The sequence below is a fragment of the Onychostruthus taczanowskii genome, unplaced genomic scaffold (genome assembly GCF_017590055.1).
Source record: "Onychostruthus taczanowskii isolate IOZ18803 unplaced genomic scaffold, ASM1759005v1 scaffold122, whole genome shotgun sequence".
Taxonomy (NCBI): Eukaryota; Metazoa; Chordata; class Aves; order Passeriformes; family Passeridae; genus Onychostruthus; species Onychostruthus taczanowskii.
In genome coordinates this window covers 41,245-68,014 of record NW_024498374.1, presented here as the reverse complement: position 1 = coordinate 68,014, position 26,770 = coordinate 41,245, and the positions used below count along the sequence as shown (strand labels likewise).

At 40.4% G+C, this 26,770-nt stretch overlaps 1 protein-coding gene across 1 annotated transcript in view; it reads right to left on the bottom strand.

Annotated features, from left to right (window-relative positions):
- Window positions 1-26,770, bottom strand: part of MEGF10 (multiple EGF like domains 10) — an 87,895-nt gene that overhangs the window by 22,854 nt on the left and 38,271 nt on the right. Inside the window, exons 6-13 of the mRNA XM_041395976.1 lie at window positions 23,695-23,941; window positions 23,063-23,183; window positions 21,094-21,230; window positions 18,513-18,725; window positions 12,957-13,131; window positions 12,034-12,154; window positions 9,456-9,619; window positions 6,503-6,605 (exon numbers count right to left, since the gene is read on the bottom strand). Coding sequence (XP_041251910.1) covers window positions 6,503-6,605; window positions 9,456-9,619; window positions 12,034-12,154; window positions 12,957-13,131; window positions 18,513-18,725; window positions 21,094-21,230; window positions 23,063-23,183; window positions 23,695-23,941 — 1,281 coding nt within the window. The remainder of the gene's footprint in view (window positions 1-6,502; window positions 6,606-9,455; window positions 9,620-12,033; window positions 12,155-12,956; window positions 13,132-18,512; window positions 18,726-21,093; window positions 21,231-23,062; window positions 23,184-23,694; window positions 23,942-26,770) is intronic.

Genomic DNA, 26,770 nt, shown 5'->3' with positions numbered 1-26,770 from the left:
TTACCAACTGGTTGATGATTGCCACAGTTTCATGCAAGTATTAATCTCTTACACAATAAAATTGTTTTTATTGAGTTTTCATGTTGGTTCTGATACTGATAAGGATATCTGCGAGAAAATGTTTTTGCCAGAGCTATGGACAAAGAGCTCTTTGATGGCCTTCACAAGTTGCTAGGCAATAGCTGAATGGTCATGATAAACTTCAGCTAAGCTGCTCTGAAGAAATGCTCGTGCATTTAATGCCCAGTGCTTTATGCTGGGGGCCTCACATCCAAATCAGCATTCCCCCAGCATTCGTAATTGCATGAATGAAGTGAAGAATTCTTCAGGGGTACCACTCCTTCTGCCCATGCTAGCAGAGTATTTGCACACTCCCTATGCTGTATTTTTAAGTTGAGACTCAGTGATCCACCCGAGTCAGATCAACAAAGAGCTTATTTGTTTTAGCATTTGAAAGGGGGGGGTGGGAAATATTTACCAATTATTTCTTACTATCTTCCCAGGCAAATTTACTCTTGGAGTAAGTGCTGTTTTACACCTTATTATGTTTCCATTAGTCTGATAAAAGGTTAGGCAAACTTTAAGAAGAATATATATTTTTTTTTGTAAAGAACATGTGTTTGCTGTGCCATTTATGTTAACACACATGGAACTTTCCAGTATAACCCCTCAGCATTAAAACCTATTTATACACTGGTGTACTTCCCATGTGTCAGTGCAAAACTGGATATACAGCAGCCCAAACTAAAGAAGGAAGAAGACCTTTAAAGGCTGGAGGAATCTTGGTGTCATTGAAGCTAATGATGCTTTCTTACTATGGTCCAACAGCTTGCCCTTCATATTTGAGAAAAACTAACATTTCTGTTAAAGGCAGCTGCAACTTCTAGTGGTGAGAATTACTTTCCTAATTTCTCTGTCAAATAACGAGCAGCCCAAAGAAAGGGAGGCAGTGAAAAATGTCACAGACACTATTTTTAAGTACCCTCACTGTCTTTGAGGGAGGGTGGTACCTTACTCCACTGCTGAAGGTAGCCAGAGGAATTAATTTAAGTTTCCTAAATTGAGGAGCTAATGAGAGGATCAGAGATTTTTCTGTAGAAGTTCAGATTTCAGCTGCTTCCCTGCAGCAACAGGAGAGCCATGGCTGGAAATTTTGGTAGGAAGCTAGCTAGAAAAGACTGTCAACAAGGACATCTGAGTTTGAAGGCAGACATCCTTATCTGCAGATTTTAGTGGTAGAATCCCTTTTGATATACTTGCAGTATCCCTCTGAAGGCCATACTCTTGCTACATACTGCTGTCCACTCCTGAAGTGCCTTTCTTTTTATCTATCAATCCCTAGGTAGCCACCAGCAAAGAAGACTTCTCCCTTTTAAAACTTCTTTTTAGGCAGAAAACAGGTACCCCTAATCACTGGTTTAAAGCTTTTTTTTTTTTTTAAATAAAAGAGTGGTATTTCTTCCACATTAAGATCCACCACAGCACAGAGAGGACACACAGACACAGCGAAATCCAGGTGTAGGGTGCGGCCAAACCTCTTATTGGAGAACTTCTCTCCCCAAGCTTGAAAAGCAGATTTGTCATTTATCACAAGAGAGTGCTCAGATATAATTTCATTTTGCAGCTCACTGAGTATTCCTCCCTATGGGGCCTCATCCTTCCAGAGGCCAGACAGAACTGGTGGGAGTAAAGGGAAAACTATGTTTTTACAAGAGAATCTTGGCTTGGGTGCACTGGTGCTACAGCAGCAGCTCATTTTTGCTCCAGAGCTGAGCAAGACCCACGACAACACCCTTCCAATTCTGTTTTTTTGCTTTGTAGGATAGGGAAAAATGCATTCTCATGGAAAGCTGAGGGTGAAGGCAGAGCTGCAGCCTCCCAGCAGAGCTGGGTGTTTCCACCAGCGGGGTGGGTGTCAGGTGGCAGACCTCCCCTTTATAATCCAGCAACAAATGTGCCTCTCTGAGACACTGTCAGAGACACATGGAAGGACACAGAAACAACACATCTGGTGATGGGTAAGCTGAGTAATGCCAGCAGGTGTCCAGCACAGAAAAAGTCACCGACACCCCTCCTGCTGCAGCCTGTGGGTGAACGCCTCTGCCCGCTGGTGAAATGTGGGCTGGTATTACTGCATCTGTCTTTTCCACAAACCACTGCCATTGTTTTGGTACAGATAGCAGACTGGTGGTATTTCATAATCCCTGGCATCACATAGCCTTTAAATCGATTTTGAGAGTAACAAATGTCGCGCCACCCTGACGTGACATCTCCTTGCAAATGCAAAGGTACAGCAGAGCAGTGATGTGTGATCAGCAACACCCACACCACTGCAATTACATTAATAAACTGTCTGCAGGGCAAAACCTTTTGCCATTCTAATTAGTTAATCATATTGCTTTACTTAATTTTAATTGATTAATGCTTTAACCTCTGTTTGCAAGAATGTGTGTTCCCTAATCTTTCAGGAAATTTGGGAGAAATTTATTTTGACAGCTGCTTGCAGAACAGTTAAGATTAAGGGATGAGACTATCATGGTGCTTGCTTTGTTGCTTGCTGAGAGAACTGTTAGATGTACCTTTATAATGGAAGCTAACCCAAAGTTTTGGTGTAATTTAATAAGAGAATTACCATTAACTATCAGGAGAGTATATTTTCTGTGAGTTTCTTCTGTTTTCTATTTTAATAGTTCTTGCTCTTTTCCACTCTCTGGCTACTGAGAAATGAAAAAGAATTTTCCCTCCAAATGAAAAAGAAGTTATTTATAAGACACAGTGAAAATGTCAAGGGATGAGGGAGTTTGGGGCAGACATCATCCTCTGTGTGGGCGGATGTTTCTCATTTGTGCCATCCTGTCATGTGGCCCCTGGAACGTGACGGAATGGTCAGACTGCCAGGAAAAAAACATCACTCTTAACTCCTCCTTCCCTAAACAGAATTAAGCTGCTGCAGAGGGAAAACATTTTGCAAACTATAAAAGAGCACAGGATTTCTAACAGAGGTCCTGTAAACCTAAGTCGCTTTTGATTAGCTTGAAACAGAGCCCAAACTAAAACCAGCAACCCCAAATAAAAACAGAGATCTGATGAAAGTTAATTTTAACTATTTCTTGACTCTTTTAACACAACAATGAAAACTGAACTTTTACTCCTCAGCAGAACCTAGTTAGGAAAAGAGACCACCCTGCTCAAAAACAAACTAAAAACTAATTAACAGAACTAAACCTTAGAGCATCTCGCTGTTGACCCAGTGGGGAGCTGCAGCTCTGTCTGGAGGCTGAGTCCAGGCCCTTGGGCCCACGTCAGCAGCCCAGAGCTCCCTCACACCCCGAGGTCACTGACCCACCCTCCCCATGCAGAGTTTCCTGCTCCCCAGCCTTGTGGGACAACTGTGTCACTCCTTCACTTGCTTCTGAAAAGTTACATAAACTATTCCCTCTGATGAAACTCCCCGTTTCAGAGTGCAGATAACTGTTCTGTTCACAGGGCTGAGGAAAATGCTGTGTTTGAAGTACCTTCTTGGAAAGTCTGTGTTGTTTTGATGGCATCAAAACAATTTGGGAAGTTCACCTTGGCGTCATGGATTTATTTGTGCTTAAAACCAAAAAATACTCACAAGTTCACATTTTTAAGCTCCCTCAAAATGTATTTATTTTTAAAACTGGTTTAACACCAATGGTTTTAAACAACTAAATCCTTCATTTGGGTTAGATAAGCATTAAACTGATCCAAAATCTGGTTTTCACTCTCTTTGTTTTTCAACTAGGTAGGTAGCACTACCCACCCAAAACTAGGACGTGTGATGGTTACTTTCACAAATCCAACACCAAAAAAAAAAAAAAAAGGCAACTAAGCCACATAATTTATTTCATTCTAGAAGCTCCTGTATTTTCCACACATCCACCTGCTTCTCCACACAACTCTATGCACAACCTCCTCCTTAATCCCACAATCTTCTGCTATTCCTGCAATGCACTGTTACAGCACAGCTATTTGAGAGCCCTTTCCTGAAGTATTCCCTCCTTTTTTTTAATCATTCCAAATATAAGCATCTGCACAAAGCCTGGATTCCTCTCTGGGTATTGCTCTGACATGTGAAGTGTGGGAGGAGGATTTTTCCAGACACTGAGTATAAAGTGAGCTATGCTGTGGATGTTGTAAAGTGTGTCTAGACATCACCAACATGTCAAAACTAGTCTGTCACACACATGCTGTGCTGGTGACATCATCCAGGGATGGAGGGTTCAATTTTATCAATAATTAGGCCTCAAGTCTCTTTCTTGTGAAGTATTTTTCCTTTTAAGAACAAAGGTGAAGACTTCACAAAGTTACTGTATTATGTCTTTATCTTATTATATATTATACAATCTATATTACTGATATATTTTCCTTTCCCATACCTGAATCCCAGCACAGTCAAGGTCTGTGCTGAACTTGAAGCCTCTGTCACACCCTGGTTAGTTATATCACACCAGCCATGTAATTTTTACAACCTGTTATAAAAAATGCTGCTAGATTTTTAATCTGGCCTTTCAAAACTGCCTGTTTTAACCTGGATCCATTCATTAACACATTTTGACCCTGATTTGTCTGTCTCAATTTTAGAAGACTCACGGGATGTATTTCAGGCTGTGCCTTTAGGACTTGTGAACAGTTCTACCAACCTGCACCATTAACATCAGCAACTCTTCGCATGTTTTTATGGTGGGTGTTCTTTGATTAATACATTTAGTAATTTATCAGATCACATTTTGAGCAGATTCAAATATAAGTGTGTGGAAATGTGCCCAAACACACACACAATTACCTGAAAACTACCTACCTGAAAGTTAAGGACATTAGCATCATACCAAAATAAACATGAAGTAGTGTCAGGAAAAACAGCAATAGCTGGTATAAGGCTAATAATATTTTTTCATAATTCATCAGGTAGCTTCTACTATCTTCTGCACTCCTGAGGCGTCTGAGTGGCTGATGGCAAAGTCACACTGCAGTTTGTGAGAAGAGAATTGAAACAAAAAAGTCCTGCCTCAGTTAGGTGAGTGCTGGCTCTTAAAGATCCTGTCACTCACACTAAGAGGAAATGGTGAGACAGGCCTTATCAAAGAGATAATAAACAGAAAAAATGAGTAAACAGACAGGTTTGGTCTTCCAGAGCAAAGCAGGAACTCTTTGTGCCTGTGTATCTGTATCCCCTAGAGATTTCCACTTCCTACCCCCAATGATCATTAAAGTCATGCTCATCCAAACAGAAAGTAGAAAAAACAGCAGGTAAGCTGTAATCAGCTACAGTTAATCAACCTGGATTTTAGACACCAAGTATTATGTACTTCAAACAAGATGCTGGCAATCCATCCACAGAGCTAGGAAGAAAGAGCATACAAAAATAAAGGTTTGGGAAAAAAAAACCCCAAAATAGTAAGACTGTACCTATCTGAGGAGATTATAAACTCACCTCCACCTACTTTGTCTAAAAACACCATAGAAAAAAAGAAAACAATTCTATCATGAAGCTACAAGTCAGTCAGGCTAAACATTAGTTTACAGAAGAGTGGAGTATGTCTAAAATCACAAATAAAATACAAATCACTGATTTTCAGAGCAAAAACATGCTTTGCTCATTTAAGGTTTGTTTTTCACGCTGATTCCTCATTATTAAATGGAAGAAGCCCACACAGACAGGTGATGTGAGACCTGTGTGATCCTTGCAACACTGCAGCATCACAGAGAGGCAGCTGGAATACTCAAAGAGGGGCAAACCTACAGTGTTAATTAAACTTTACAGAAGATCAAAGAGCTCTTCCAAATTTAAAGCTTAGAAATCCTTGTGAGACCTAGAACTCCCTCCTAGAGATAAAGGGAACATTTCATGATAGCTGTCTTTCTGCACAGTTCCACCAAGTTTCCAAAAAACCTTGCTCTCCACTAGCAAGAGGCTGCAACAACAGTGCCCAACACAAATTTTGGTAAATGATTCAACTGACATAGTCCTTAAAATCACAATGTTAAAAAAATAAATAAAAAGAAAAAAAAAAGTTGTGAGAGAATTTTTGTACAGGACAAAGTATCTGCAGAGAAACTTAAAAAAGGTTTGAGACACTGAAATGGCAGCACAGTTGTCTTGGTTTGAGACAAGTTAGGAGGTTTGACAAGTTAGGACAATGGTTCATCCTTCTGGCTGCCTGAACGAAGCTTCCTGAGCTCCTGGACATGATGCTTTACCCGAGAGCTGCCAGAACAAACTTGGATATTTACAGCTGATCACCACTTTTGTAAGGAATTGTGTAGTGGAGGTGCCCAAGCTTTAAAATTTCCATTCCCATTTTTCTGCAGATCGTACCGGGAAGCTTCCCCACCTGTGAGTCACAGGAGGGACACAGCAGCCACAGAACAGGACTCTTTGCCCTTCCAACCCCACCACCAACTCTTCCTTTGCCCACAAAACCAAGTCCCACTGTGGGGGGAAGCTCTGTTTTTGTGTTCCCAAGGGTGTCTCCTGTACCTGACCATCCCGGGAGGCAGCGGCAGTAGCCCGTGGTGGGGTGGCAGCCGTCCGCGTGGCTGCAGTCGCAGCGCTCGGCGCAGTCCAGGCCGTAGGTACCATCCTGTGGCAACAAAAAACACAACAGCCTGGAGATGGTGGCAGCTGGGAGTTGGAGGAGAGACAGGTTAGGGTCAGCACAGCCTCAAAGAGCAGCCACAGATCTCTCCTGAATCTCCAGGCTGTTATTAATGTAAAATGCTTGCGGCGTTTGGAACGTGTCAGCATCCTACACTTTCATTCTTTCATTAGGAAGGGGAAGATAAAGAATGAATTATGCCCTCTTGAAAAATTCCAGACTAAAGCAATTTAGTCTCCCTTCTGCATCAAACTCTGAGATCTCTGCTTATGGGTCAAAATGGTACCACGCAGCGGCATAATTTTAAAGAAAATGAGTGAAAACCATTAAATTACAAGATACTTTCAGTGTGAGGTTCACTGCATAAATAAAGCAAACTATCACTTTCTTTTGATTAGAAACATTTCTCTTGATTAAAAATATTTCTCTCTGCACTACAACATATACTCCATCAAAAAGAGATAATCTTTGGCTATGGAACAGTGCACAAAACAAAACCTTTATTTTTACCTATGCAACATTTTTTGAACCAGATTCAAGAGATTGAAGTCACAAGCTGAACCACCCTGTTGGTGTATTTATTTTTTCATGGCAAACAGCTAAACATTTAAATTTCCTTTTCCTGCTGCTTCCATAGAAGCAGATTTGTGGATAATTTCACACAAAATCAACCCAAGAAACTGAGAAGAGCAGATTCTTTACAATCTCCAAACAATGAAAAATATAACAGTCAACTGATCTTGAATAAAAAGTGGCAGAACCAAATTAAAAAAAAAGAGCAAGGAAAAAAGGCCAGTATAATTTACAGTAATGGTTCATCAGGGTTACCCACGGCAGAGGCAAAAAAGGAGAAAGACATGTCAGGTTTAAACCTCAATAATTTACATTCAAAGCGAAAAGTTGGTTGTCAGTCACATTAAAAATCTGAATAAAACCTATATGAAAATTAATCTGCTGTACTTTGATGTTCATGCATACATTCCAACCGAGTGCCACAGGATTTAGCTATTCAACTGCCAGTCTTTCAGGCCTAAAGTAGAACAAAATCTTGCATTACTTCAGTGTAAGGAGCCTTTCACTCATCTCAACAATACATTTTTATATACCGAAAAAGAAAAGATTAAGCATTTCCTTTGCATATAATCAGATTTGGAATGAAAGGAAATCCTCAAAAATGCTGTTGAAAAGCAGTATTTTTAGCCTGCTACATACTTGGACTGAAGTCCAAACTGTAGTTAAAATCTTGAACAACAATATGAGCAGGGATAATAATGTTCTAAAGTTACTGAAACAAATTGAAATACACTGATTTAAATAAAATCTCTGGTCAGACACAAAAACATTTCAGACAAGTGGAAGTATCTGAACTATTTTTAAATAAATTATTATATTTATTATTATTTGAATAAACAATTTCTCTTTATTCCCCTGCTCTGGAATGTTGACGCAGTATTTGCATTTGAAATAGGTAAATGCTTACGGACATTGTTTGATTGAGATGGAGAGAGGAAGAGAAAGACAACAAGCATGGACATGCTAAATTATCTGATAAACAAATGCTTTTAAGCTTTATTTTACTAAGTTTGGGATAGTGGTGCAACTGACTTTTTTAAATGTCAGTTTTGGAGGAGCTAATGCAGCTTGGGAGGTCTCATCACCCTTCAGAATCAGGCACTAAGTGATAAACAAAGCTGCTTGAGGAAACAGAAAAATCAGTCTTCTGATGGAGATGCATTGCTGGAAACACTGCACAGGTGGTACTGCCATCAGCCTTCCAGAATATATTCCATTTTCTTTGCCACTTTACTCACTACAGGAGTGCTTCAACTTAAAACCAAAAGCAAAGACCCAAAAAATCACTCCTGAGTGTTGCTAGTGCAGTTCAGCAGAAAAAATTTTCATTGAAATCGAGGTGATTTCCAGTTTTCTGCTGTAGTTCAGCTACTCCCATCATGTCATTGCTCAGTAGAGCTTGTCCAAACTGAAAGAAGCTTAAATATAGTATTCACAGGGTGTGTGTTTACTTTAGGTGATTCCTTTGCAGTTATATCAAACCAACAAACTGCTCTGCAGATATATTGCAAAAGGTAACAATTGGCAGGGGAAGGGAAAAGAAGGGCAGAGAGCAGTTTATTGTAATTATTAGTTTGGTTAAAAGTTTTCCAGAAAGTTGATGTCCATCACTGAAAACAGTGGACCCTGGAAAAACCCACTTTTTGTAAAATATTTCTCTTTTTCTTTTCAGTGTATAAAATATATTTGAAACCAAACAGTTACAAAACAAATCCACTTGAAATGTTACAATTTAAAAACCTCTGAAATCATGTCTTTGAATTTACGTATTTTATTTCCCCAAAGCTTCAGATTACAAGGTGGAACAGAACTGATAAGGAGCATGCCACTGTCCTCACAATGATTTCTGATTTTCCAAAGTCTGGGAGAGAGTAAAAGCCAAAGCCCCAGCAGAAAAGCAAAGACCTGTCATGGAACTGGGTGGCAAGAGCAACTTCTCACTTTTGACTGAGAAGGAATGAAAATTCTTTATTCATATTGTAACACTGACACAAGGAAAAAAATAATTAAAATGTCATTATTTCATTTGGGGTGTATTTTTTGTATTTTTCTCTCATTATTTACACTTAAAAGTAGCTGAACAGTTTGATAACATTTGATGAAGAAAAGTTAGAAGAATTTTTAGTGCCTGCCCCTGACCCTGCACCCCATCCTGTGTGCTCCACAGGGACTCATCCCCATGGAGACAAAGAATGACAGATGCCTCTCCCTGCCCAATATTCTCCTGCAAAAATTCAAAATTTAGTGGAATTATTAAAGTACCTGGCAAGGGAGTTCACATTTCTCTCCCCTCCATCCTGGGGCACAGGTACAGGTTCCATCCAGAGCATTGCAAGCCCCTCCATTGAGACACTGGCAGGTCAGGTTACAGCCCAGTCCCCATGTGCCACTGGGGCAATTTATGGAGCAATCCACACCATGCCAACCTGCCAAAAATAAAAGGGATTAAAGTCAGAAATTAACCAGTTTTTCCCCATTTCTCTCAGAGGATGTTTCATGTCTCTGAGATGGGCAATACTGGGGTAAAATTCACTGCAGGATTAATCAGCTGCTTCAGCTGAGGGTCTGTCCAGGTTGGAACAAAGGTGTTCAAGGGCACCTTGTAACATCTGTGCACAGCACACATCTGCAGATTGGTGCCAAGGAGCAAAAGATGGAAGATCTGAAATGGAAATAGAGACACCTTGACATTTCACTGAGAAGCTCTAAACTACAGTGAGAGTGTTAAGGTGTAGCCTGAAAATAATTAGGAGTATTTTCCCTAGGCTCAGGCTGCTGCTTTCGTAATGGTTCCACCAGCACACCAGCATTCAACTCAGGCAGCCCTGCAACATGGTTTTAACATGTATCTAACAAAAACAAACAAACAAACAAACAAATAAAAGTATTGCATAAACTGGATTCTCTGAGGAAACACAGAGGACTTTTTAGATGATATCCGTACTTCTGTCCAAATACAAAAAGGAATGTAATGGAAAATAGCTCTAAAATTCAGCATCCTTCACCACTGACCATGCCTGATAGCAATGGTTTGCAGACTGGATAGGCTGGGATGTGAATAGATTTTTTAAAATGTGATCATTCATTGGATTCAAGAGGAACAGTGTGAGGCAGTCAGTCACATATTACCATCACCAGTGACACAGGCCAAGTTTCTAATTTTGTACCTTGTTTACAGTAAGTGGAGGGAAAAAAAATTCTGCACTGAGACTGATCAATAGGCTATGCAAAACACATGCACAGAAATCAGGCTGCCTCGTGCTTCATTGATAACTTCACACTTAGGGGTCACTTCAGGAAAAAAATTATTTTTTGTAATTTGACTAGGGAACTGAGACACTCTCCCTCAACTGATTTCCCAGGATTTATTATCTTCCTTTGTTTATATGACAAGTACTTAGGTTCAGTTTAATTTTACTTTTTGCTGTCCTCTTTCACTGTAGTATGATCAAAATTGCATGGGCTACAGGAAGCTAGGATTCTGCAGTGCCCAAGGAATATTTTTATCCTCACGACCTAGCTGCTTTGCAGTATCAAGCTGAACAGGGTTAAATTAGCCATACTGTCTCTAGAAAAGAGTAGAAGTTTCACATTTGCTGCATAACTGATTTAACAGTGCCACTCGCTGAAAAATTTAGTGGCAATTTGTCTAGCAAACTCTGCTTAGATGGGATATTGGGAATGGGGAATTGTTCCCTGGCAGGGTGGGCAGGCCCTGGCACAGGGTGCCCAGAGCAGCTGGGGCTGCCCCTGGATCCCTGGCAGTGCCCAAGGCCAGGCTGGACACTGGGGCTGGAGCAGCCTGGGACAGTGGGAGGTGTCCCTGCCATGGCTGGGGTGGAACAAAATGATCTTACAGGTTCCTTCCAACCCAAACTTTTACCAAATCCTCCAAAATCCTTGGTATAAATAAACCCCTCTGTCTCTTCTGTAATAACACTGTCTCTTCTGTGTCAGCAAGTCAGGCATTAGTTTATTCCTGGTCAGGGTCTCTGTGTGTGTGTGGCTGACAAAATTCTGGCCTCCACACAGATGCAGGCACAAAACTTTTTCACTTATTTATCCATTTTTAGCAAATAAAGAAATTATTATTCATTGGTTCTAAATAATGTAATTTTCTTTCATTACATAGCATTCAATCCTTTATTGGTAATTGATTCCTCACTTAGTATGTATTTTTTACTCTTTTTATTATCTTTTCCATGGTAGGGAGTTTCCAACATGCATACATGGAGTCTTTGTTATCTTGTCTTCCTCATCTTCAGGTTTCTGCAAAATGTCTTTGTAGCCCATAAATTCTGCACTTCTTGTATTCATTTTAAATAACACATCTCTCTCTGTCCCTCCCCCAGGCTTTGTTCATTGAAGCATATCAAAATTAGCTAAGGAGAACTTGAAGTTTCAGTGACTTTTCCCAAGTTTTCCCACAACAGCTGCTTATGACAAACTTTGTTAAATTGTGGCTAAAAGTGATTCAAAACTAACATGCTGCTTATAGTCAACATACGGGTTAGGATTGATTAAAAACAGATTATTAAAAGTTAATGAAAACAATTCATTAACATAATAATAGAAAAGTTATGTAATTCCAGCAAAACACTTCTAGGATTCTGTATGATTTTGATTAGGAATGCTGACATCATGGTGACATCCCACAGACCTCCTGACAGAGCAGAGAACAAGTTTTCTTCCCTGAGAACACGTTTTCCTTATTTTCACCTCCTGGAGCAGCAGAAGCATCAAGTGTCTGCTTCTCATTAAGTTTCCTCTTCTCTGCTTCAAAAACCCAATTTTACTCTATGGTTACAGGGAAATAAAATCCATCTGAGGAGACACTTACCTGCTTTGCAGGCACAAGAGCCATCCACAGGTGAACAGCTGGCCCCGTTTTTGCAGCTGCACACGGAGGAGCAGTTCACTCCATATGTCCCAGGGAGACAAGGGGTACCACAAGATGCACCCTGAATTATAAAAAAATAAGAGTCTAAAAACCAGCTGAGGAGGCTCAGACAATACAACTGACTCAAGTGATACAAAAGCCAGAAAAAATACAGCCCATGCATGTCCTAGGCTGTCACTAAATTAATTTAGGAGAGAGGAACACCTTCATGCTTTTGAAATATTTTTAAGTCTTTTTAAGTATTAGTTTTCTATGATCTGCTCTGAGAGCTCAGGTCCCATAGCACCTGGTTAGATCAGGTGGATCAGGGGACAGTAATAAAGAAGCTCTTTATCAAGTCAAAACACAGTAAGAAAGCAGTCTTATGGTAAATTATGTGGGTATGTAAAATATTTTTAAGAGCTAATTTGGCTGACGTTTTCAGTTATTACTTTCACAAGAACAGTCATACTGTGAAATGTTAGATTAGCATCCAAAGCACATGTAACAGCAAATGTGTGTAAAAGTTGCAGAATAATCTGTCCTGAAGTATAAAAAGAAGTGCTTTTGGCTGGAGTTTCTGTGGATGGAGCACGAGGAGTTGATGACTGAAACCCATCATTCCTGCCTTTACTTACACCTCAACAGCACACCCTCATTCTTACCAACATCTCATAAAGCAAGTAACTTCTCCTTCTAAAAATGCCTTCATTTTAGGAGTGAGAACCCACCAGAAATGCTGTTTTTTCAGGCTCCTACAGCACAAGCAGTGCTACCCAAACACCCTGACTTCCCTTCTATCGCGGACGAGGTGGCACCCTGAAGAATCTGTTGCACAACTGGGGCCGAAAACTGCGGAACTGTGAAAGTGAGACCTCTTTTACCTTAAATCCAGGGGCACAGGTGCACTTCCCAGTGACGCTGTCGCAGTCAGCCCCGTTCTGGCAGCTGCAGATCTGCTGACACGACTCCCCGTAGAAGCCCGGGGAACACGTCTCGTTGCAGTACAGCCCAGACCAGCCTGGCTTGCAGGAGCATTCCCCAGACATGGGGTGACAGCTGCCACGGGTGGGGGAGGAAAGGTTAACTCAGTAACTCAAGACTAAACATGGCATAAGTGTTATTTTCTTTCCACCGGATCAAAAAAAACCCCAAAACCTTAGAAAAACCAAAAAAAGCCCCCCCCCCAAAAACGACCAAAAAAACCCAAACCACCAAAAAAAAACCTCCCAAAACACCAAACAAAACAAACAAAACAAAACAAAAAAACCCCACCCAAACAACCCCCCTGTTGCAGATGAGTTGTGTGAAGAGACTTGTGTGAGATGATTTTACTTCCCACAATTTGGTGGTTTTATATAAAAATATGTTGCAATTAAGATAGGAAATGTAATTTTATACAACATACAGACATTTTGGGAGGACATGGAAAGAAATGAAGTGGTATAATTTTTCTCTATTTTAACAGAAAAAACCTTGCTGAAACACAATTTTTACCGTAAGACAGACATCCACGGATACAAATACTAAGAGGATGAAACCATTAAATTCCCCAACTTTTGTTGTTACATTCCCACTCTAACAGGACCATCTTCCTAACCCTGCCGAAGCTCAGCAGCACATTGTCTGAGAAACATGATCAAGAAAAACAGCCTGGCATCCAACAGGAAATAAAAACACAGCACCCCATCAGCAAAGCAAGAACGTTCTCTTCATTACATTGGTTTGGAAGGGGACAACTGAGAATGGTAAAAAATCATCAGCACTGGGCAGAAGCCAGCTATAGCATGAGAGCAGTGACCTTTTGGGGAGTATCTCCCCTCTCTGCTGGCCATACCTGGTGGCAGAGCAGCTGCCTCTATACCTGGAACAGCAGTTTCATTGAAGGGCCACGCAGGCAGCTGCTGCCTTGTAACAAATGGACATCATCAGCTGTGCAAGGATATATAGGCTGGGAGAGGGGACACAATGGGGTGCTCTGTAGCGCTCTGGCAGACAAAGCATTTGCTTAATTCTCACCAAAGGGAAGCCTTAGTATCCAAATCCAATATATTTACAATGGGAAGACTGTTTGGAGATATTTGCCTCCCACTGATTGAAGTGAAGCTCCTTTAAGAGTGCTGGAAGGACAGGGAGAAAAAAAAAAAGAGCCTTCCTCCAGACAAATTAAATGACCCATGACAAGAGCCTGGTTTTGCAAGACTTGCTGACTTTGTGTGTGGGGGTGTATTGGAAACTGAGTATTTTTCTGACCATTTGAAAGTCTGAAAAAATACCTACTGCACTTTTAGATGCTGTAACGTTACAACAGCAATCTTTGAAAGAGCTGCAGTGTAACATGGGAACACAAAATTAGTTACAACTGCTCTTGGACTTGAGGGCTGCCCTTGTCCAAGTAAGAGTTTAAAATTGCTGAAAACAACCATTGCTAATCAGGGAAGGCATGGATTGTAAAAACTGGAACAGCACGATGTATTCTGCTTTCTGCGTGTTTAATGTGCAAGCTGTGGCACCATAAAAACTTGTGGGTCTTCAGGACATTAAAACACCTTTGACAGCATTGACAAAAAGTGAGAGGAAATGCCTTTTCATACAGAAATGGTTCAAAACTCATGGTGCTCATACTGAACAGCCCTGGTTATTTGTTAGTTATGTGCATACCAGCCATGAAACAAGAATGAAATTGAGCTATTGTCATACAAAACACAGGCAAAATTATGAAGATACATGATGCAGCAAGATAATCAGGTTTGTCTCCTGTCCTGAATTCCTACAGGATCCCAAGCTCTCATCAGTGGAAGAATACAGAGCAAGGAAAATTAAAAAAAAAAATAAAAATCAATCCACAACTAGATAGTTGTTAGGATAAGAACCAGAATATATTCATAACATAAATTCAGTAGCACTGGCACTTTACATCATAGACCTCAGCGTTCACGGAATCCTGTAAATTCCCGATTGGAAGTGTGGTTTGCTGTTGGGCTTTTATTTTTTTTTTTTCTTCCCTTTTCCAGGAGAGGGGGGGCCCACATGCATGAGAAAGCACTGGGTATGAGGCAGAGGCATTGATATTCTGTGCCCCCCAGTGAGTGTCACTGAGGCGCCCTTGCCCTCGTATCGATTGACGCTGAAATTAGTATTCCGTGATTTGTAATTAGATGTAGGAAGCCCAAGCACTTCTGGAGGTTTTTGATGGGTTCTCACGCAGTTATCTTAATTGGCAATAATGTTTAAATATTAAGGTAGGGATATAAAGAGATGCTGAGAGATATACTGGCAGTATATCCTCTTTTATTCCTGGTTGTCCGTTCACACTTGCTGGAAATACAACCCTACTCTGTACAGAGGCAAAAAAAAAATTACTGTGGGTAGTCCGTATTATATATTTGAAGGATTTAGGTGAAAATATTGATTTTTATATGCTTCATTTACGTGTTTTGCTTTTAAAGTACCCAACCAAATTGTGTAGCACCCTAAAAATTAAATATAAACATAAATATGAATAAATACAAAATTTCCATTAAAAGCTCTTGCAGCTGTACATACAGGCCTATTAGAAAAATTAAAAATTAAAAAGCCCTAATCTTTACTTTAAAAACAGAGCCAAACTTACATGAACCAAACATGAATTCCACCAATAAAACTGCAATCAATCCTACACAGGTATCTCAGAAAGGGCATGAGACAAGAAAAAAAAACAAACCACTAGCGCTCATGTCATGAATAAATCTTAATTGCAGGCAAAGGGTGTCGGTACAGAAAGGTTTTTACCTCTTGCTGTCCTCTGGGCCCCTCAAACAGATTAAAATCTCTCAAGTATAGCTATTTTTATGCTCTACAGAGCATTTAATAAAGGCTGCTGGTACAACCAAGAACAAGGAATGGCTTGCCTTTCATCTCCAGGAGCTGCCATCAACCAACAGCAGCAGCAAAATCCCTACAGCTCAGCCTACCCAAAATGCAAGCAATGAATTATTGTCAGAGGTGTTTTGACGCAATTTTTGTCAATCATAAAACAGTAATAAAAAACAAAGAATGTGCATTTTTCAACTGTATATGTGGAGAAGTATGTGAAAAAAACATAGTTGTAATCTGGAACTTACATACACTTTCTTTAGAGTAGTATTTTTTGGAGTTAAGCTTTTTTTTTTTTTTTAAATTAACCTTTCTGTTAATTTCTGTATTGATTAATACAAATAACCTAGAACTTTAAGCCCACCAACACATCCTCTTTGAGGATATCTAAACAAGTGATCACATCCAGATGGAAAAAGCTGTCATGGTATCAAGGACCTCCAAAACAGAACTCCAGACCTGCAGACACACAAAGTTTATTTGCAGAAGGAATTCCACCCCTTTTTCTTTTTTCTTTCGCATGCCCTGAGATTACTTTGCTGCTAAATGAATTAGTGCAGTGCTTGTGGCAGGCAAGGGAGGGTCGAGGGTATTCCCTGACATGATTAAAGAGTTGCCTCGTGGCTGGCTGACATCAAGAAGCGAGGACAACCAGACACAACTCTCTTCTAAAAAGATTTTCAAAGGATACTCCAAAGCCTCAAGTGCCCACAGGGAGTTTTGTCTTTTACATCATTACCTTGATTCCGGTTATTGATGGTCTTGGGCACATCCTGACCCAAGTGGAACCAGCTTACACATATGTAAAACATACTCGTGAAGCAATGAACATATTTGTTTTTCTCACACATCATGATGTTCTGGCAAATATGCTCCAGCACCTTCAGTGCCTTTGGATTTGTCATTCAGGGGGGGAAATGTCAAAAAAAAAAAAAAAAAAAAAAAAAAAAAAAAAAAAAAAAAAAAAAGACCAGCCAAATGCTGTTGTTTACTTGTGAACATTTGTGATCTGATTTGACCACGAGCTGTCTCTTCCAGTGGTATAAATGAAGGAACAGCTGTGTGGAACATGAATCAGAAGTAATCCCTGTAATATTAGAAATGCTATACAGTGCAATGCATTCCTGTCAAACCAGGCTGCTGCAACAGTCTGCAGACAGATTTTCTGTAGGGAAGTAGCTAACTATAATTCATAACACAATAGTGTTTGGTCTGCTAGCCTAATCTGAGGGCTCTGCATTATAATGCCATTTATTCCTGAACACACTGCCCAAATAATAAATTGCTTGATTTTACATCAAAACAACTCTGTATTTTTTTTCAAGGTATTCAGGCAAATGGGATGAGCAGAAGCACAAGTACACAACTGTAAAAGTATATGACTGGAAGAGGAAAATTACTCAGTTTGTTGTCACACAGTTTGTCAACAAAAGGTGTGATGGACAAGTCCAACAAAACACAAAATTTTTCACAGAGAATTAACAGAGCAGATATTTCCATGCATAGATTTAACATCACTGCTAAATACTGACTAAAGGCTTTTGTCTATGAGAAAAAGTGCCTCTTATATTAATATAGAGCAGCATTCTGTGTGACACTCAGTAGCTCCTGTAAATTCCCCTCACAGCTACTTTGAAGAGCAAAAAATTTAGATTGTTGTCACAAACCTTCTCCAAGGTACTGTTATTAGTAATGCAATTAAGTGTAAGTGAATGCACAGTGACCATAGTATCTAATCAGAAGAACTGTTTTGTAACAAGAGAAAGCTGTCCAAAACTGTTCTATAAATATGCTGGCTCGCCTCAACTGACATCTGACATCCCCCCCTCACAGGTGAAACTGTCTGCAAATAACTAGATTTTATGTTTTCATAACAATATGCTCAAATGCTGACAAAATCCACAAAAAGTCAAAAAACAGGGCTCATCACTTCCTGAATGAGGAGAGATGCGTAAAAGTTAAGCTAATGGGAAAACTATTGTCATTTGATTTCCAGGGATTGGATTTTACCTGCTCACTCAAAAAAGCTCTTAAATGACAAAAAATGTACTTTTCCCAGATTTACAATAGGTAAGGCTTTTGAAATTTTGTACGGAAATAAGTCACCCACAGAAATTCTTATATAAAGAGACTGAGAGAAATGTCCAAGCTTCTCATGCCCTGATCAGAAGACTTTAAACATCCATTGATTTCAATTCAGTTATTTCTCATCTACAGCAAACCAGAGTGTGTAAGAGGCAGCCCATGTGCACTGACTTTATCCATTCACACGGAACAAGATAATGATTTATTCAGGTGGCAAACATAGATAAAGGTCATGCTTTGTCTTAATATTTATTTCATGGGTGAGAGACCAAACACAGCAGTGAATATTACGATCAAATGTGCTTGGAAGTAATAATTCAAAGCATCTTTTGGGTTGGTATTTTTTTTCTCATTGTAGTCAGAGAATACCAAGCCTTCAGCTGCTTCAGTTTGCATTGAAGTATTAAAAAAAATCAGGAAATACCCTTTTTCAGGTTACATTAGGATTTCTGTGTTCAGTTTAGGAAAAAACAGAGCAGGGTAGAGGGCGCAAAGCCTACCTCCAGGTGTTGGGCATGTGGCAGGGACACTTTTTATCACACTTGAGGCCATAAATCCCCTCGGGGCAGAGCCTGGTTTCACAGTGCTGCCCGGTGTAGCCTGGCTCACAGAGGCAGGCACCACTGATGTGGTAGCACTTCCCACCATTCACACACTTGCAGGTCTCTGCACAAAGCAGCCCGTAGCTCCCCACCGGGCACTCATCCTGGCACCTGTGAGGCAAAAAAACAAACCAAACAACCGATAAACAAACAAACAAATTGTTATATTTCCCATAAGTGGCAGCTTCTGGAGGTTTAAAGAAAATATGGTTTATGTGGAAGGTCTTCTATTGGTCAAAACCACCATTTAAATAAGATCAAAAATCTGTGTGACTTGCAAAAACCTTTAGGAGATCAAACCGCTTCTTTTCATCTCATTTTTCTGACAGATGAAAATGAAAATCAGTAAAGATGTGAGTTTAAACCACATGGGGAAGTAGCAATGATTTTTGTTGCTGCTTAAGGAAAATATATCTTAAGAAAGACACTTCTTCACCAAACTCTTCCTCTCTCATTGACAAAGTTTTGAGAAGATAGACACTTTAGCCAACAGATTAATTTTCTTAATTTTTCATAGATGGAACACATTGTTTAACCTAAAGATCAGTCTGTATCTTTAACCTGACTACTAGAAAATAAAATTTCAGTATCCTGCTTCTGAAATTTGCAACTCATACACTCATGATTTTCTGGACAGCAATTTCATTTGTCTATGTCTTATGAATTTGATGTTTTCAGCTTTGAATTTCCTCTGTTCTAAAAAAGAAATTGTTAAATTCTGAATGCCAGTCAAGTTACGGGTTAAAAAAATACTACTTGATAATATAACACATTATTAATGGTTCTATTTCTTTTTAGTTCTTCCTCTTTTTTTTTTTTTTTTTTTCTTCTTCTGTTTTCCTTATAGATTTGGCTTTTTTGTTTTGGTATGTTTCCAGGTATCACTAGTGGTTCATTACATGAGAATTTCAAAGACACATGATACAAGGCACTGCAAAATGTAACAGAAATTAGCAAAGCCCACTGAGGTAAAATGGGTAGACATATTTGTTTCATGTTTCTACATTATTTTTCTCAATCTGATGAGCATGTCCAGAAATTTCAAGGTATTTGTAACTCTGTCCCAACTTTTTATTAATAAAATCTTCTTTCCTGCTGAGGTGTAGCATAATAGTAGAGCTAACAGCATAATAACAGAGCTAATTACCCTGTATCAATGCGCCCTGATGAAGTTATAAAAATAAAGCTGTGGAAGAATTTTCTTCAAATGGCAACCAGGAACCTAAGCCAAAGTAGACAAAATTTAACTCAGGTTTTGTTTTTTTTTTTTTTAATTTAACTTGCAAAAACCAACTCTTTGGAGGTGGTGTGTATGGGTTACCTCAGACAATGCCCACACAGTTCTCTCACATGAAATAAGGACCAGGTCTACAGCCTTGCCACTGACTCCTTCCTGCCCTTGGAACCACCTCAAAAAATGAAAGAATTGAAAATACAGCCTCTTTTGCAGGAAAAGAGGGAATCTATGATCTGCAAAAGTGATCAAAATGCTGCAAACTGTAAGGCATTTCAGATGAAAGTCAGATTTAAATTATTACAATACCAAAAATTTAATTACTTTTAGAAACACCAGTGCAGAGCAGTGTGTAGACACTTGTGTGTTTACTCCTTTGATTTTCCCTGGAGCCCCTGTCTATGTCTGCCTAAATGCATCCACCACCTTCTGCACTGTTTCTTCACAGACACAAATATAACTTTGGCATGAATGGCTTTGGGTAATTGTTTCTCTTCTTCTTGAGGTCTTTTTCCACATTATGTCTGGCAGAGCACTTCCCACGTCCTGTGAACGCTGGTGTGGGGAGTGCACATGGTTACAAAACCCACAGCTGCTGGCATGGATCCCCTGGACTGATCCCAGTGATCAAGCTGCTGCTGAATCCTGAAAATGAATCCTAAAATTTGAGTTGTGTGCTGCTTAAAATACACGCAGGAAAACATTCTTTCATTGCTTTCCACTGCCTTCAAAAGTGATGTCTCACTCTACTATCTATCCAATCTGCCAAAGCTGACTTACAGCCATCACAAAATGAAATGTTTCATTTCATCTGAGCGGAGCATTTTTAGGAGACAACTCTCCAGCCTACAGCCTTTGAAGAGGGATTGAACAAGCCTCCCTCGCTGCTGCGAGCGCCAGACATCTGCACAAACCCACGAGCCTCCCTCCTCACCCCTCCACCAAAGCCCAGGACGCACCATTCTGCAGGACACTCCAAGGGAGGAAGACTCACAAGAAGTGCCAGAGCACAGCAGGGAAACAGTGAAACCCAGCAGTTCCTTCACAGCAAGTGCTCTTTCACATGGATTTTCAGCTGGCAACCCGGCATCAGCTGAGTGACACGGCAAACATGTCATCACCAAAATCAGCACTTTCAATCATATCTCAGATGCTTCCACTGCTCTTTCCACCAGTTTCTGAAGTTCCCCTGCTGTAGCAGAGCCCTCCAGGCTGAGCAGCCTGGCAGGAATGGGTTTTCCTTACCGTTCCCCTGTGTAGCCTGGGCTGCAGTGGCAGTGGCCCGTCGCCGAGTCACAGGTGCCTCCGTTGTGGCACTGGCACTCCTGGGAGCAGTTCTTCCCATATCGACCCTCAGGACAAGGCTGACCACAGACCATGCCCTGGGAGGGCAGAAGAGAAATCTTAGAGTGGAGACTGCAGCTTAAATGGACAAGGAAGAAATGAAGGAAGATCAAGGACATGCTGTATTACTGTCCCAGTGCTGATCTGGGAGATGCCAGACCCTTCTCCAGCTTTAAATGTTCCAGCACTGGAGGAATAACCTCCTAGGATTTGCACGCTGGAAGTAAAACACTCATGAAAAACACTCTCTCTAAGCCCCTGTGGAAACACTTGTACATAAAAGACTAACTGATGTCAATCTCTTCCCAATTTATTTACCAGGAGTACTATGTATCAATATACCCAGGAATTCCCTCCAGTGAATAGAGGTGTAAGAATCAGCAGCTGCTGTAATGCCCCAATTATTCTACTTTATGGTAAGTTGGGGGTTTTTTGATGAATGAAAAAGCTGTTTGCAATTTCACTTAAAGCAGCACACCATAAAAGCTTAAGTAGCATGATTGCTCCTTTCAATGGGTTTTGAATTTCTGCACTGCCTTTTACATCCTTGGAATTAATTGCACCTGGGTGGTGAGGGAAACATCAGAACCTAAGACTTTTAAGAAAAAGGTATTTACAGGCATTTAATCACACAAAAGACATCCAGGTATTTCATTTAATGTAAGACACTGTAGAATTTGCACCTGGCTACCTTAAACCTCCCTTACAAAAAAAAAAGAAAAAAAAAAAGGTTACACTGACAAAATAGTGTTTCATGAAACAGAAAGCTCTAAAATTAGAACTTATACTTAAATAATTACTTGGAATGGAAAATTATTTGAAGGTCTAAATAGTCATGTATTACTTAACACACATACTAGCATAAAGTTTTCCTCACTGCTTTTTGTGCTATATCTCATTTCTAGTAGCTGTGTTTAGGCAGATAAAGGGAGTCAAGAATTTATGCAAACATCTTTATTCCACAACCAATAATTTTGCTATTCTAGCATGAACTGCAATAGAAAGTAAAAATGGCCATATTCCAAGCTAGGTAGTCAGGTGTGCTACACAATCTCACAACCAGAAATTGAATTTTATAGCATGCTCTCTAGTTGGTGAAAAACTGGCCTCTGCCACAGGTTACTCTCAGTATAATATAATATAATCACAAGGTAATAAAATGACCGGTAAATGTGAATTTTCACACAAAAGAAACATTTAGATGGAAAATATTATCAAATGCTCATGATCCATATTATCAGCAAATGTACTTAAAAAATTTATTTGGGCCTTGATCACCTTCCAACTGCATTATCTGCCAACTCAGAGCAGGCAGCCTGATAGTAAGGGAAGGTAATTTGCAGCTCCAAGGTCAGGTCTTAATTCCCTACCCTCTGATAAAAGGGAAGGAAGCCTAAAGATAATGTCAAAGACCTGATGTCCCATCTCCTCCCTAACAGTGAACACACTAGGCAAAGCTTTTGGGCTTTTTTCCATGCATACTGGACATACAAACGTAGGCACAAGCCCCACTATAAATAAACACAATGGTGTCATCTCCCTATAATATCAACCTACACACAGAAACCAATGACTCCCAGGCAAGACCTAAAGGATATTGCCTTGTCACAGCACAGCTCATGTCTTTTGCTTCCCAGAATGTGATACAGTTAAAAAGGCAGTGCAGAACTGGAGCATGTTCAGTAACAGATGGTTTCGCAAGCATTTTATTTCAGTCCCTTATGCTAAAATATGTTTCTCATTACTCCTGGCTACAAGCAGACCACATTTGCTATCCTCGTTTGCTACCCGGATTTTTTTTCCCCTGTTGAGATGTACAAATACGGACGTTTTGGGGGGGTTGTGGGGGTTTCAGAGAGCATTTTTTTACCATCCATCCCGGCGGGCAGGAGCACTCCCCGGTGATGTGGTGACAGACGCCTCCATTCTGGCACGGACACCTCTCCTCGCACTGCGGGCCGTGCTTCCCGGGGGGACACAGGTCCTCACAGCTGTGCACAGGGTGGGGACAGCACAGACACCCATTACCACAGGCCACAGCTTTGTTTCCAGTGCTATCATCATCAGCCAAAAGCATGGAGCACAGAGCAGCGTGACGCAGAGAAATGCGCCCCGAGTGTTGTGCAGCACCCACACAACGGATCTAAGGAAACAGATCTGGAATTCTAGGAATTACTCCTTCCCAAGGCATCTCTTTACATGCAGTTTGGCACTCACTCCCTGCTGGTCACACAGTTCTGGATGACCAAGGCCAAACAACTCCATGTTTCAATGCCATTTCCCAAACCTGTGGCCAAACTGCGATGGCCACGAAGAAACTCCCGCTGCTCCTTTTTGTGCGTTTTTACCCATCTGGCTCAAGGCTTTTTTCCTCCTGGCCACACATCTGAATGCACCCTCCAGCATGGCTTTGCCCAAACCTGCCAGCTCAGAACAGAAGCCCATCTAAACTCCTCAAAACCCCGCCAGCCCAAAAAAAAAGAATAAGACAAGCATGCTTACAAGGCACCGGTGTATCCGGGGGGACACCTGCACTCTCCGGTGACGTGGTCGCAGGTGGCTCTGTTCTGGCACTGGCATTTCTGGTGGCAGTCGTTGCCGTAGGAGCCGGGGTCGCAGCGCTCCTCGCAGCGCCAGCCCTTGAAGCCTGCAGAGCAGTGGCAGGCCCCCGTGATGGGGTTGCACAGGGCCCCGTTCTTGCACTGGCAGCGGCTGCTGCAGTGGGGACCCCAGTGGTCGCTGTCGCACGCTGGGCGGGCAGAGGGAGAAAAGTTTTAGAGGAATTTTTGTGGTTGCAGCACCGGAGGTGCTGCGAGTCGGCCGTGCAGCAGCAAGAAAGAAGTTATGGGAGGGAAGTAGTTATTCCTTCTTAGTCCTTAAGGATTGCGGTAGGCAGATCAGACTTTGCTTATGCGATTTATGCAATTGATTCTTCCCGAGAAAAGACAACATTATAGACACTAGGCTGAAAACTAAACAGGACTTCAAATCTCTTAATTTTCAAAACTCTTCTGTGGCATTCATATTTTCTGAAAAATCCCTTTGTGTTGGGGTGCATGAGACAGAGAGAACTTTGGACCCTATTAGCATAAGAGATGTGATAGACAAAATGCCTTGGCAAAAGCAAATGGAACTTTGAAAATTAGATCTAGATAGCAAGAAGATTTAATCAGACAGGTTTACCGGAAAAATAAAGTCCTATTAAACTCTGCAAGCAAGAGATGTTGTTATATGCATAATTTTGTGTATATGATTTTAACCTAATCATTGTTGTACACATTACTAGTCTCCCTAAAATAGCATATTAAGTGTTTGTATCCCACAATAAAATTGGATTCTGATCACTGAGTCAGTCTCACCGTCTCTCTCCATCACCAACACCTTTGCCCAGGACTTTCCTCCTGGGAAGCTGAGAAGCCTCAGAGAAAAAAAGGAAAACAATTATTATCTCATTTGCTTCTCCTGTGTTTTGCTCCTTTGGAATGTGTTTGGATATTTTTTACCAACAGGTGGTTGTTTCATTGGGTTTCTGCTGTGAGTTATTTTGACTTATTGGCCAATCAGGGTCAAGCTGTGTCAGACTCTGGAAAGAGAGTCGCGAGTTTCATTATTATCTTTTTAGCATTCTGTAAGTATCCTTTCTGTATTCTTTAGTACAGTTTAGTATAGTATTCTTTAGATAGTATCATAAAGTAATAAATTAGCCTTCTGAGAACATGGAGTCAGATTCATCATTGCTTCCTTCATCTGGGCACCCCACAAATACAACACTCTTCATTATAACTCTCCACCATCAAGCCATGAGCTTCCCTTTACAGAGAGAAGTCTTGCTAACTAAAAAAATGTAGTCTAAATCCACAAACAACTATCTTAATCCCACCAGGATGTTGCAAAGCTTGCTCAGTGTACACTTATGATTTTGGGCAAATCAAAGAATTCCTACTTGTTCACATAATTGCAAATATTTCCTTTGCAATCTTGCATTATACTGATAGGGCAAAAGAAAACACAAGAAGCACTTCACCAAGAAATAGGAAATTAACAACTACATGGTTAAACTTAATCTGGATGTTACAAATTTGATTATCCAATGCATCTTTACAATCATTCAAATCCATCTTTTCTTGTCTGCCCCAATGCATCCCATTAAAGCCCTATAAGTAAACCATTCAGAGGGTATTTCAGCATCAAAAGAAGAACTCAGTGTTAAGGAAGAAATTTTACTCTAAGAAACACAGGAGTTTTGTAAAGAGCCAGAAGATTAGGGTCACCTGGAGTTCAACAGGAATGTGTTAATCATATGGTCAAATGATCTGATTTTATTTTTATGTTCTGTTGATAACAGCAGCACAATGGGAAAGCTTCAATTGCAGCGACTGTAAGCCCAGGCTCTCCTCTTGGAGACTGACAACCATTGTTCTCCCAGTCTTCTCCTGGGGCAAAAAAGCCAGGCAGAGAACAGGCACACTTTCCTAGACTAATGCAAAGTAATTCAAGAATGCTCCTCAGGGTAGGAATTATTCAGCTGTAAGAGCTGTTCACCCAGGCTACACTAATAAAAAGGAATTAGGGTCTTTTCAAGAATCTACTCCTTAAGGTTGCTGCTTGGTTTTTTTTTCCCAGTATAGGTCACTAGAACATGCATCCATAAATGGAGATACTGTGAGCACTTACACACAATAGAACAGAGAGCAACAGAAAGTAGTGTTATGTGTTATAAACACCCAGCAGTGCTGCTGGGCTGTTAAGAACAACTGCCCAGCTTATTATTGGTCTCTCTCTTTAAAGATGTGTGGGTATTGCCTTTTGCCATGATAACTTTCACCATTTTCAACATGTCTGCACAGAGTAGAATGTGTAATCCTCCTGCTCAACCGGGCAGGAAACTAGCTATTTTGGGATAGAAAAAATACAAGTATGGCTGTCAAGATGCCTGAGACAGTCACATGTTCTATCATGACAGAGCAGAAACCTCTGAATTTTTATATATATATTTTTTAACATATTAGTCGGACAGTCACATGTTCTATCATGACAGAGGTTTAACATATTAGTCTACATTCAGATGAAAGTCCTCTTCGTTTCAGACAAAATTTCAGTTTTTGCCATTCCTCATGGAAATATTAATTAATAAATCAAACAAGTAATAATAATAATAACAAAAAAAAAAAAAAAAAACACCAAAAAAAAAAAAAAACCCACAAAAAACCAAAAAAAAAACACTACACAAAAAAAAAACCAACCAAAACCCAAAAATGTCCAGACATGTCTAATAAACAGGAGATTTTAGACTGATTGCCACATCACAACTGTTCCAGTGCAGAGCTCAGGCAAGGATGGAAGCAGCCAGAATGTGCCTTTGCTACAAAGACGGGACTGGCAAGAGATTTATTCTTGGTTGGTAAGTGAGAGGTGGTATTCTTTTACCAGCTGCTAGGGATGGAGTATTTGGTGCGGGCAGCAATATTCCTGCAGTTTCCTGAAGACCCAGTGCAAGGAGTGTAAGAGCCACAGGGCCCAGAAACTGCTCCTACCAAGCATTTGCCACTGCATCCAGCACCCAGCCTCATTTTGGAAG